Source organism: Oncorhynchus keta, chromosome 16 (assembly GCF_023373465.1).
Source record: "Oncorhynchus keta strain PuntledgeMale-10-30-2019 chromosome 16, Oket_V2, whole genome shotgun sequence".
Lineage (NCBI taxonomy): Eukaryota > Metazoa > Chordata > Actinopteri > Salmoniformes > Salmonidae > Oncorhynchus > Oncorhynchus keta.
Genome location: NC_068436.1, coordinates 10445550 through 10458041, shown reverse-complemented (window position 1 = coordinate 10458041; position 12492 = coordinate 10445550). Strand labels below are relative to the sequence as shown.

The 12492-nt window shown below is 43.5% G+C and overlaps 1 protein-coding gene across 1 annotated transcript in view; it reads left to right on the top strand.

Moving 5' to 3' along the window:
• Positions 1-12492, top strand: part of LOC118395555 (protein WWC2-like) — a 59725-nt gene that overhangs the window by 21133 nt on the left and 26100 nt on the right. Inside the window, exons 3-9 of the mRNA XM_052464674.1 lie at positions 8263-8378; positions 8568-8655; positions 8759-8835; positions 9627-9706; positions 10732-10861; positions 11120-11248; positions 12126-12199. Coding sequence (XP_052320634.1) covers positions 8263-8378; positions 8568-8655; positions 8759-8835; positions 9627-9706; positions 10732-10861; positions 11120-11248; positions 12126-12199 — 694 coding nt within the window. The remainder of the gene's footprint in view (positions 1-8262; positions 8379-8567; positions 8656-8758; positions 8836-9626; positions 9707-10731; positions 10862-11119; positions 11249-12125; positions 12200-12492) is intronic.

The following is a 12492-nucleotide window of genomic DNA, read 5'->3' as shown; positions in this document are numbered from 1 at the left end:
CATGGTGCAGCCCAGACACTGAGATCAGGCTAAGTGGACCACACACAGTACTTTCGTACTATAAGGGGGACGTTGGCTGCGCTGACAGAGTTGATCTGTGAGGCAAATTTGACAGAAGTGCCGAAAGGAGAGAAAAAATCTGGTACTGAACAATTGTTCATGTTCTAGTATAGAAAAAGTTCTGAACTAAGGAGGAAAATGCACCAGAGCTGGAAAAACCTCTCCAAACCAATTTGGTGTGAAAGCCTCCTTATCGAAGTGATACACTTTCCTTTCTCAACAAACACCCCAATGACCATTTGTCAATGTACACTACCGTTCAAAAGTTTGGGGTCACTTAGAAATGTCCTTGTTTTTGAAAGAAAAGCAAACATTTTGTCCATTAACATAACATAAAATTGATCAGAAATATGGTGTAGACAATGTTAATGTTGTAAATTACTATTGTAGCTGGAAACGGCTGATTAATGGAATATCTACTTAGGCGTACAGAGGCCCATTATCAGCAGGCCAGAATCCCGGAGTCGCCTCTTCACTGTTGACGTTGAGACTGGTGTTTTGCAGGTAATATTTACTGAAGCTGCCAGTTGAGGCCTTGTGAGGCATCTGTTTCTCAAACGAAACACTTTAATGTACTTTGTCCTCTTGCGCAGTTGTGCACCGGGGCCTCCCACTCTTCTTTCTATTCTGGTTAGGGCCAATTTGTGCTGTTCTGTGAAGGGAGTAGTACACAGCGTTGTACGAGATCTTCGGTTTTTTGGCAATTTCTTGCATGGAATAGCCATAATTTCTCCGAACAAGAATAGACTGACGAGTTTCAGAAGAAGTTCAGAAGTTCTGGCCATTTTGAGCCCGTAATCGAACCCACAAATGCTGATGCTCCAGATACTCAACTAGTCTAAAGAAGGCCAGTTTTATTGCTTCTTTAATCAGCACAAATGTTTTCAGCTGTGCTAACATAATTGCAAAAGGGTTTTATAATGATCAATTAGCCTTTTAAAATGATACACTTGGATTAGCTAACACAACATGCCATTGGAACACAGGAGTGATGGTTGCTGATAATGGGCCTCTGTACTCCAATGTAGATATTCCATTAAAAAAATCTGCCGTTTCCAGGTACAATAGTCATTTACAACATTAACAATGTCCACACTGTATTTCTGATCAATTTGATGTTTTTCTGATGGGCAAAAATGTTTGCTTTTCTTTCAAAAACACAGACATTTCTAAGTGACCCCAAACTTTTGAACGGTACTGTATATTTCATGTCTAGCTCAAGGCCATCATACTCTCTTCAGACTAAACCTCCCTTCACCTGTCTAGGCTGTATCCCAGATACCTGTGAGGTGAGTGGAGAATGTGGACTGATTGATAAGGCCCCAGAGTCTATCCTATGCAGGTCTGATGTTCTGGGGGGAAAAAAACTCCTGGCCCTAGTTATGGCAAGACAGGGCGGCTGGGGGGTTAGTCTGGGTGGGTACCTACTTCTCCCTGTCGGTCCTGTCCTAGCTTCTCCCTCCCTGCCCAGGCTGTCCCCCGCCCAGCAGGCCTCACTTCCTTATTATGTAAACCCTGCTGCTGCCCTGTGGCCTCCCTGCATTGTTGGAGTGGAGGGAGGGACGGGACGGGGGTTGATAAGGGTCTGTTATGTGTGGTGATTTGCCTTCTTTTATGTGGCGTATATGGGCCCAGAGAAGCGTGGTTGCCTAACCTAGTGGGAACTTACCCTGACTTCACATACCCACTCAGGGAGTTGCTTTGGGTTCCCCTGTCTTAGTGGAGGTCCTGTTGAAATCCTGGGTTTATTATGCATAGAGGTAGACAGACACATGCTCTCCCTCGCACTCTTATAAGCTCTCATAAAATGGCACTGTAGGCTGTAGGTGGACACACACGCGTGTGTTCTGTATATCAGGCGTGTGTGTGCCAGTCAGGCATTCATTCAGTCAGATATTCAGTCACATCCTGAGAGTTGAGGTGGGTGTGTTCTGCCCGTGCAGGCAGGAGTGTGCTGTCAGATACCAATGACGAAACAATAGACTGACTGTGTCAACACTGTCCATTGTGCTCTAGCCACTACCTCATACCTTTTAGGGTTGCTCATCAGCATGTGGCTTTGTGTTCCCAAGTGTGTGTATATGTGTGTGTGTGAGACTCAAATCATTTATCGTATCATACAACCACTTCTGTAGGACATCGATACAGTGTCTAGCCAACATGATTCACATTGATTCATTCGATTTGTAGGGAACCGTTACCAACCTCAGAGCGCAAGAGCAACTCCCAACATTGACCACAAGTTATATAGCAGATCAGAAACAAAACATTACTTAGGGCCTAACCGAGGATTATCCTACCCAGCAAACTGGGAACGTTCCCAGTACATTAGCTAAGATTCTCAGTTCTCGTTATGTTTTTTTTTATATGACATTAGGATTATAGCAAATTATTGTAATATTTTTTTATGGTTTAAATGAAATATATTTGGATTGTTCTCCTAACATTTACTAAAATGTTGTGCACATCTGTAACAACCACATTCCCCAAACTTTCTCATTAGGTTTCCAGGCAATGTAATAACACAATGTACGAGTAATGTTTTTCCAGCAAACCAAAATTGGTTCTGTGGAAGTTCCCAGAACATTCGTTAGGTTTCGTCAAACATTCTCATAACACAGATACTGCCAAGTCGTGCTGATGATTATACAATGTTTGTATCAAATATTTGTTTTTGCGTTATTAGAACATATGCCGCGAGCTAACAAATGTTCTGGGAAATTTCACATAACCAATTTTGGTTTGCTGGGTAGCCTACACCCTCAGCAGAAGAATACACAGGGCTGAGAGCTCCATAGAGAGAGGGAGACAGAGAGAGCGGGAGAGTGTAGACACAGGCACAGTCACAAGCACGTACACATACACACACACACACACACACACACACACACACACACACACACACACACACACACACACACACACACACACACACACACACACACACACACACACACACACACACACACACACACACACACACACAAAAATCCTTCTGGAGTGAAATCCGGTTATTCCTCATAGCAGCCAGTCTCTGCATTGCTGACATACTTAGTGTGGCACGGAGGGGGCCGTGCTCTTAGTGTAGAGACTTGTTGTTTTCCACACAAAGGCTGTGTCTCCCAAATGGCACGCTATTCCCTATATAGTGCACTACTTTTGACCAAAGCCCTATGGGCCCTACTCTACGTAGGGAATTGGGTGGCATTTGGGACACAGTCAAAGTACAGTAAGGAATGAAGGATTAACCCTTTCCTTCCCTGCCACCGGACAGAGTTGTGGGCTAACCCAGAAGAGAGGGTAAGAGACAAACAAAAGAGGGCAGAGACAGAGAACGAGAGAGGGAAAGGAGTGAGAGAGAGTGGGAGCAAGAGTGAGAGGGGAAGAGAACGAGCGAGTAGTGTTGTGATTGATTCAGATGGATTGCTTCCTCTGCTCTCCCACTGTGCCTTTCTCTTTCCTCAAAACAACCCACTGTTAAGATGTGGGTGTAGGCCTGCTTCGTTTGCAGTATACAGTTCCTTCAGAAAGTATTCACACCCCTTGACTTTTTCCCATTTTTGTTGCGTTAACAGCCTGAATTTAAAAATGGATTAAAATGCAACGTTGTGTCACTGGCCGACCCACAATACCCCATAATGTCAAAGTGGAATTATTATAATACATTTTTTAAACAAATTAATTAAGAATGAAAAGCTGAAATTACTTGAGTCAATAAGTGTTCAACCCCTTTGTTATGGCAAGAATAAAAAAGTTCAGAAGTAAAAATTTGCTTAACAAGTCACATAATAACAATACAATAAGTCCAATACAGCAAATTAAAGATAAATATATTGTTAATCTACCCATCGTGTCCAATTTCAAAAATGCTTTACAGCAAAAGCACAACATATGATTAAGTTAGGTCAGAGTCAAGTCACAAAAGCACACACAGCCATTTTCCAGCCAAAGATAGGAGTCACGAAAAGCAGAAATATAGATGAAGATCATTAAAGTTTAGTGATTAATTTTATCAGATGACACTCATAGGACAGACATCATGTTACACAATACATGTATGTTTTGTTTTGTAATGTGCATATTTATATCCAAAATGGTTTACATTGGCACGTTACCTGCAGTAATGTTATGATTTCAAAACATCCGGTGACTTTGCACAAATACTCATAATAAACATTGATACAAGATGCAAATGTTATTCACAGAATTAAAGATAGACTTATCCTCAATGCAACCGCTGTGTCAGATTTTAAAAAAACTTTGCGGAAAAAGCACAATCTGAGAACGGTGCTCAGAACCCAAAACAGCCCGAGGAATATCCGCCATTTTGGCATCAACAGAAGCTAGAAAAAACACTATAAATATTCACTTACCTTTGATGATCTTCATCAGAAGGCACTCCCAGCAATCCCAGTTCGACAATAAATGACTGATTTGTTCCATAAAGCCCATCATTTAGCCACTTGTTGTTAGCATGTTCAGCCCAGTAATCCATCTTCATGAGGCGCGAGCACTTCCTCCAGACAAAAACTTGAAAAGTTCCGTTACAGTCTGTAGAAACAAGTCAAATGATGTATGCAATCAATCTTTAGGATGTTTTTAACATAAATCATCAATAAGGTTCCAACCGGAGAATTTCATTGTCTGAAGAAAAGCATTGGAACGAGTGCAAACTCTGTCGGGAGCGCGCATCATGAGACCGAGTCTCTCTGCCAGCCCCTCACTCAAAGAGCTATTATGAGCCCCTCCTTTATAGTAGAATCCTCAAACCAGTTTCTAAAGATGGTGACATCTAGTTGAAGCCCTAGGAAGTGCATTCTCATTCATATCTCACTGGGATTTCAGTAGGCACTGTTTTGAAAATCGATTTCTCACTTCCTGTTTGGATTTCTTTTCAGGATTTTGCCTGCCATATGAGTTCTGTTATACTCACATACATCATTCAAACTGTTTTAGAAACTTCAGAGTGTTTTCTATCCAATACTAATAATAATATGCATATATTAGCATCTGCGACAGAGCAGGAGGCAGTTCAGTCTGGGCACGCATATTCATCCAAAAGTGAAAATGCTGCCCCCTATCCTAAAAAGGTTAACATGATATTTTAACGACTCCCCCATCTCCAATTATATGTAAGGTCCCTCAGTCGAGCAGTGAATTTCAAAGAGAAGGAGAAGAAAACAGGATGGATCAAGAACATTGTAGTTACTCCACAATACTAACCTAAATGACAGAGTGAAAAGAAAGAAGCCTGTACAAAATAAAAAGATTCCAAAACATTGATCACAAGGCACTAAAGTAAAACTGCAAATAAGTTGCCAGAGAAATTAACCTTATGTCCCGAATACAAAGCGCTATTTTTCGGACAACCCCAACACATCACTGAGTACCACTCTTCATAATTTCAAGCATGGTGGGGGCTGCACCATGTTTTATTTAATTTTTTTTGGTGAATTTTTACCCCGTTTTTCTCCCCAATTTTGTTTTTTAGTAGCTACTATCTTGTCTCGTCACTACAACTCCTGTACGGGCTCGGGAGAGATGAAGGTTGAAAGTCATGCGTCCTCCGATACACAACCCAACCAAGCCGCACTGCTTCTTAATACAGCGTGCATCCAACCCAGAAGCCAGCCGCACCAATGGTCGGAAGAAACACAGTGCCCCTGGCAACCTTGGTTAGCGCGCACTGCGCCCGGCCCGCCGCAGGGGTCGCTGGTGCGCGATGAGACACGGATATCCCGACCGGCCAACCCCTCCCTAAACCGGACGATGCTAGGCCAATTGTGCGGACCTCCCGGTTGCGGCCGGTTACGACAGAGCCTGGGCGCGAACCCAGAGTCTCTGGTGGCACAGCTGGCGCTGCAGTACAGCACCCAGCATTATGTTATGGTATGCTTGCCATTGGCAAGGATTCGGGAGATTTTTAGGCTAAAAAGAAACGGAATAGAGCTAAGCACAGGCAAAAGCCTAGAGGGAAACCTGATTCAGTCTGCTTTTCAACAGATACTGGGACACAAATTCACCTTTCAGCAATAACCCAAGGTTGTTAAATGTTGTTTACCAAGATGACATTGAATGTTCCTGACTGGCCTAGTTACAGTTTTGACAAATCGGCTTGAGAATCTATGTCAAGACTTGAAATGGCTGTCTAGCAATGATCAACAACCAACTTGACAGAGCTTGAATAATTTTTCAAATAATAATATTGTACAATCCAGGTGTGCAAAGCTCTTAGAGACTTACTCAGTAAGACTCACAGCTGGAATCGCTGCCAAAGGTGATTCTAACATCACCTAACATTGACTCAGTGGTGTAAATACTTATGTAAATGAGATATTTCTGTATGGATTTTTAATCAAAATGGAGACAAATTGAGTGTGTTGTATTTTAGAGAGTCTGACTGGTGTCTGATGTGCTTACCTTTTGTGACTAGGGGGCAGTATTTTCATTTTTGGAAAAATAACATTCCCATAGTAAACGGGATATTTTGTCAGGACAAGATGCTAGAATATGCATATAATTGACAGCTTAGGATATAAAACACTCTAAAGTTTCCAAAACTGTAAAAAATATTGTCTGTGAGTATAACAGAACTGATATTGCAGGCGAAAGCCTGAGAAAAATCCAATCCGGAAGTGACTCTATTGAGCAGTGAATGGGCTATCATCAACCAGATTACTTCTTCCTCTGTATTCCCCAAGGTGTCTACAGCATTGTGACGTAGTTTTACGCATTTATGTTGAAGAATACCCGTAAGCGGCTACATTGCACAAGTGGTCACCCGATGGCTCTCAGAGTGATTCTCGAGTAAAATACAGAGGTAGCCATTATTCCAATCGGTCCTACTGAAAAACCAATTGTCCCGGTGGATATATTATCGAATAGATATTTGAAAAAAATCTTGAGGCTTGATTATAAACAACGTTTGCCATGTTTCTGTCGATATTATGGAGCTAATTTGGAATATTTTTTCGGCGTTTTCGTGACTGCAATTTCCGGGCGATTTCTCAGCCAAAAGTGAAGAACAAACGGAGATATTTCGCCTACAAAAATAATATTTTTGGAAAAAATGAACATTGGCTATCTAGTGAAAACATCCGAAGCTCATCAAAGGTAAACAATTTAATTTGGTAATTTCGATTTAATTTCTTGCTTTTCTGATTTCCGTGACCAAGTTACCTGCTGCTAGCTGGATAAAATGCTATGCTAGGCTATCAATAAACTTACACAAATGCTTGTCTAGCTTTGGCTGTAAAGCATATTTTGAACATCTGAGATGAAAGGGTGATTAACAAAAGGCTAATCTGTGTCTCAATATATTTCACTTGTGATTTTCATGAATAGGAATATTTTCTAGGAATATTTGTGTCCGTTGCGTTATGCTAATTAGTGTCAGTCGATGATTATGCTCCCGGACCCGGGATGGGGAGTTACTAGAGGTTTTAAAGGAATAGGAACATTGTGTAAAACACACAGTGAAATGCCATTGTTGTTTGTGTCGATTTTCTTTGGATAGGATTATTGACCTGATGAAAATGTCAACCATAAAAAAAGGAAGTAACTGCCTAAATAAAGGAACACAACATGTCTTAATAGGACGTTGGGCCACCACAAACCACCAGAACAGCTTCAATACACCGTGGCATGGATTCTACAAGTGTCTGGAACTATTAGAGGGATGTGACACCATTCTTCAAGAAACACAAGAAATTCCATCATTAAATGTTTTGTTGATGGTGCTGGAAAACGCAGTCTCAGGTGCCGCTCTAGAATCTACCATAAGTGTTCAATTGTGTTGAGATCTGGTGACTGAGATGGCCATGACATAGGGTTTATATCTTTTTTATGCACCCTGTGGATGAGGGCATTGTCATCATGTGGGGGCATAGCCACGGTAGTCAAAATAATGGCCAAAATAATAGCCTTCACAGCATTTTTATACATGACCCTAAGCATGATGGGATATTCATTGCTTGATTAACTCAGGAACCACGCCTGTGTGGAACTACATGCTTTCAATATACTTTGTATCCCTCATTTACTCAAGTGTTTCCATTACTTTGGCAGTTACCTGTATATCTGAATCAGTGTTCTGGCATGCTGTAGCTGTATGACACAAAAAGAGGCTACAAATAAAGTATTATCATAATCATAATTTGTTTATGGGAGTAGATCTCATTGATGACATTCTCCCCTCTCTAGAGAGTACCCAGCTAGAGGACCCCCGGGCGGAGTGGAGGAAGGAGCAGGAGAGGATGTTGAAGGAGTACCTGACAGTAGCCCAGGATGCCCTGGTCACCCAGAAAGAGCTGTACCAGGTGAAATGGATGAGTGAGTGCATGGATGGATATATGGATGGATTGATGGGTAAATAAAATAATGACTGAATGGGTGGGTGGAAGGATGGATGAATGAATTAACAACTATGATGAGTGAATGGATGAACAAAGGACCTCATGAATGAATGAATGAACAAGACTTATTTCCATTGTGATCTTCGATACCAGGTCAAAGAGCAGCGGCTGGCCTTGGCCCTGGATCAGTACACACGCCTCAACGACGCATACAAGGACAAGTCCAGCTCACGCACCAGCCGTGAGTAGTGAACCTGACCCGAACCTAGTTCTAAACCCATTGTCACACACAAGCGCGTCTGTCCTTCACACACTAACGGTCCAGGCGGCTCTCTCTCCTCCAGTGTTCTCGGGGTCTTCGTCCAGCACTAAGTATGACCCTGACATCCTCAAGGCTGAGATCTCCACCACCAAAGTCAGGGTAAGATGCATGTCTCTCTTTCTCTGTCTCGCTCGCACTCACACCTCTTCCTAACTAGTGTCTTCTTATTTATTTTTTGTTTTGTTGTATTTTATCCCCCTTTTCTCCACAATTTCGATCTTGTCTCATCGCTGCAACTCCCCAACGGGCTCAGGAGGCAAAGGTTGAGTCATGCATCCCCCAAAACATTACCCACCAAACCTTGCTTCTTAACACCCGCCCGCTTAACCAGGAAGCTAGCTGCACCAATGTGTCGGAGGAAACACCGTTCAACTGAAGTCAGCCTGCAGGCCCCCGGCCCGCCACAAGGAGTTGCTAGAGCGAGATGAGCCAAGTAAAGCCCCCCCGGCCAAACCCTTCTCTAACCCGGACGACACTGGGCCAATTGTGCGTCTCCCTATTGGACTCCCGATCATATGACACAGCCTGGAATCGAACCCGGGTCTGTAGTGATGCAGTGCCTTAGAACGCTGCGCTACTCGGGAGGGCAACTAGTGTCTTCTTGACTGTCTGCGTTTATGTCGTTCTCAATCTTCGTTCGTTTTCTCCCTCTACCTCTTTCTCGTACTCTCTCTCTTTCTCTCTCTCTCTCTCGCTTTCTTTCTCTCTCAATTCAAAGGGGCTTTATTGGCATGGGAAACGTATGTTTACATTGCCAAAGCAAGTGAAATAAACAAGAATAAACAAGAACAAAACACACCTCTCTTCTCAATGAAAGTGCATTCCTCTGTGTCTCTGTTAATGTGTGTCTGTACTCTGGTTTTAACATTTGTATTTTTCCACTACTGTAGGTGAATAAGCTGAAGAGAGAGCTCTCCCAGATGAAACAGGAGCTCATCTACAAAGAACAAGGCTTTGAAACCTTGCAGCAGTAAGTCCCCTTTTCACATTGATTACACCTGTCTGTCACACGTCTGTCTATTAAACACACGCACACATACAGCTGTGTATTGTCTGTTGCTCTGTGAATGTTGTGATTTGACAACTTTAGTGTTATGTGTCTGTTGGACTTGGTAGTGCCTGGGGGTGATCGTAGAACAGGTTGATTACATTATTCTGGTGCAGGAGCACTAAACTACAAAAATTGCCATGAATCATATTTCACATAATAATTCACTATTCTTGTTGCTATAGGGTTATTTTCCTGCTGTAGCAAACTGGCTCAAATTAAGATCCGACATCTGTAGGAACCTCTACAGTCTACTAATGGGAATTCACGTTTGTAGGGAGAGAGATAATGACCATGAGATAGGAGGTAAAGAGAGAGGGTGGAGAGAGAGAGGGAGAGAATGAAGGGGGGAAGGGGGGTTGATAGAAGGAGAGAGAATGAAAGAGGAAGAAGGAGAATGGGAGATGTAGGGAGAGAGAGAGAGAGAGAGAGAGAGAGAGAGAGAGAGAGGGGTTATGTTGCTCACATGGCACGCTCTGGATTAAGCCCTGTCCAAAGCAGCCACTTTTTATTACAATAATTGAAACAATGAAGCATTGTCGTTCACCCTCCACACACACTCCATCCGCTCAGGAGGCACACACAATAAAGGAAAAGAGTGAAAAGGGGGCAGGAACACACACATACACACACACAAACTGCACGTTAGGAAGGTCAGAAATCATGCATGGCAGCTTAACTAAGGCTGCTTGTTATGTCATTTTCTCATACTACACTATTAGACAAACACTCAACACACATCGCTCAACAAAGAGCGAGCTCTTGTGTAAGTGAAAATGCGTGTAGACGTATGTATATATCTGAACTTGAACACCCATATAGACATCGATGTGTTCACATTCAAATTGATCTATCCAGAATCCAGATCATTGGAGATTCTGATATTTATGAACAAAACTTGTCTTTCTTTGGACTCAGTGTGTGTGTGTGTGCGCTCTCTTCTGCAGGATCGACCAAAAACTTTGTGGCGAGCAGAGTGGATACCGTCTGAAGGAGGCCAAGGCCATCGTGACGGAGCTCAAGTCTCTCCGCAGGGCCATCAGCTCTGGAGAGAAGGAGAAACAGGACCTCATGCAGGTACGTGTGTGTGGGAAATATTTTGGTCTGTGTGTGGGTTCCTATATCTGCTTTTTGAGAGCTCCTGGCAAGGTCATGTTCATTAGGAACCCAACAGAAGGAAACAGACTGAAACAGGAAGGGACTGGCTGAACTTATCCGATTTAGAAATGCTAATTTTCGTTTTTCCGTTTTGGTGTGGTGTGCCTTTCAACCCTGAACTTCCCTCTAGACCCACCCCACCCCTAGAGTCACCCCATGTTCTCCTCTCTCCCATAGTCTCTGGCTAAGCTAAAGGAGAGGTTCCACACCGAACATAACATGGGCCGTTCGGAACCAGACCTCCGGAACCCAGTGGGCTCCAGACAGACGCTTGAAGCCGGCTCCCAGACAGACGTCTCTGGAGAGGTGAGCACCACCTCTCATTCTCTCCTCTCTTTCACTCTCACTTTCTATCCCCTTATTCTATCCAACACTATCTTGCTCCCACTCTCACTCAACAATTTGTGCCTTCCCTCCCTCCCTCCCTCCCTCCCTCCTCTCTCTCTCTCTCTCTCTCTCTCTCTCTCTCTCTCTCTCTCTTACTTTTCTCCTCTCTCTCTCTCTCTCTTGCTTTCTCTCCTCTCTCTCTCTCGCTTTCTCTCCTCTCTCCCTCTCTCTCTTGCTTTCTCTCTCTCTCTCTCTCTCTCTCTCTCTCTTGCTTTCTCTCCTCTCTCTCTCCCCCTTCTCTCCCATGTCCCTTCTTTGTCTTAATAAAATGCCTGTGTGTTACTGAGAGGAATGTCCCCGCCCCCCTTCTGTGGGCCTTCCCTAGTGGGACTCTGGATTCCTCTGTACACACACACACACACGCACGCACGCACGCACACACACACACACACACACACACACACACACACACACACACACACACACACACACACACACACACACACACACACACACACACACACACACACTGGATTCCTCTGGTTCCTCGGAGCAGATGATAGCTGCTAGGGGCCCGGCCGGGCAGACTGGGCTCAGGGTTAGAGGTAGAGAGGCAAAGCTGCTTACTACACTGGGGCTTTTCTCCCTCCCTACACACACACACACACACACACACACACACAGAGCGAGACATTCACCAATGGAATGCTAAATGGAGGGAGGGCAGAATGAGGGATGGAGAGGTGGAGGTCTCTCTAATGATATTAAACCCAGTCACTTGAACTTCAAGCAGGTACATGTGATGTTTTTGTTCTCTCTGTCTCTCTCTCTCGCTCGTTCTCCCTCCGTTTCTCAGGCTGGTTTGAGGAGCAGATCATCCTTGGCTGAGAAGGTTAGACTTAGTCTCCAATATGAAGAGGCCAAAAGAAGGTAATCTCTCTCTCCATCTCTCTCTCTCTCTGTTTTTTTTACTACAGACATTCCTTATGTGAATATGCATATCACCTGACCACAGAACTGCAACAGTAAACTCAACTCAATAGAGATAGAGAAAGCCTGAAAGCACTTTAACATGGGCCTTAGATCACTTTTAACGTGGGCCTTAGATCACTTTTAACGTGGGCCTTAGATCACTTTAACATGGGCCTTAGATCGCTTTAGCATGGGCCTTAGATCACTTTAGCATGAGCCTTAGATCACTTTAGCATGGGCCTTAGATCACT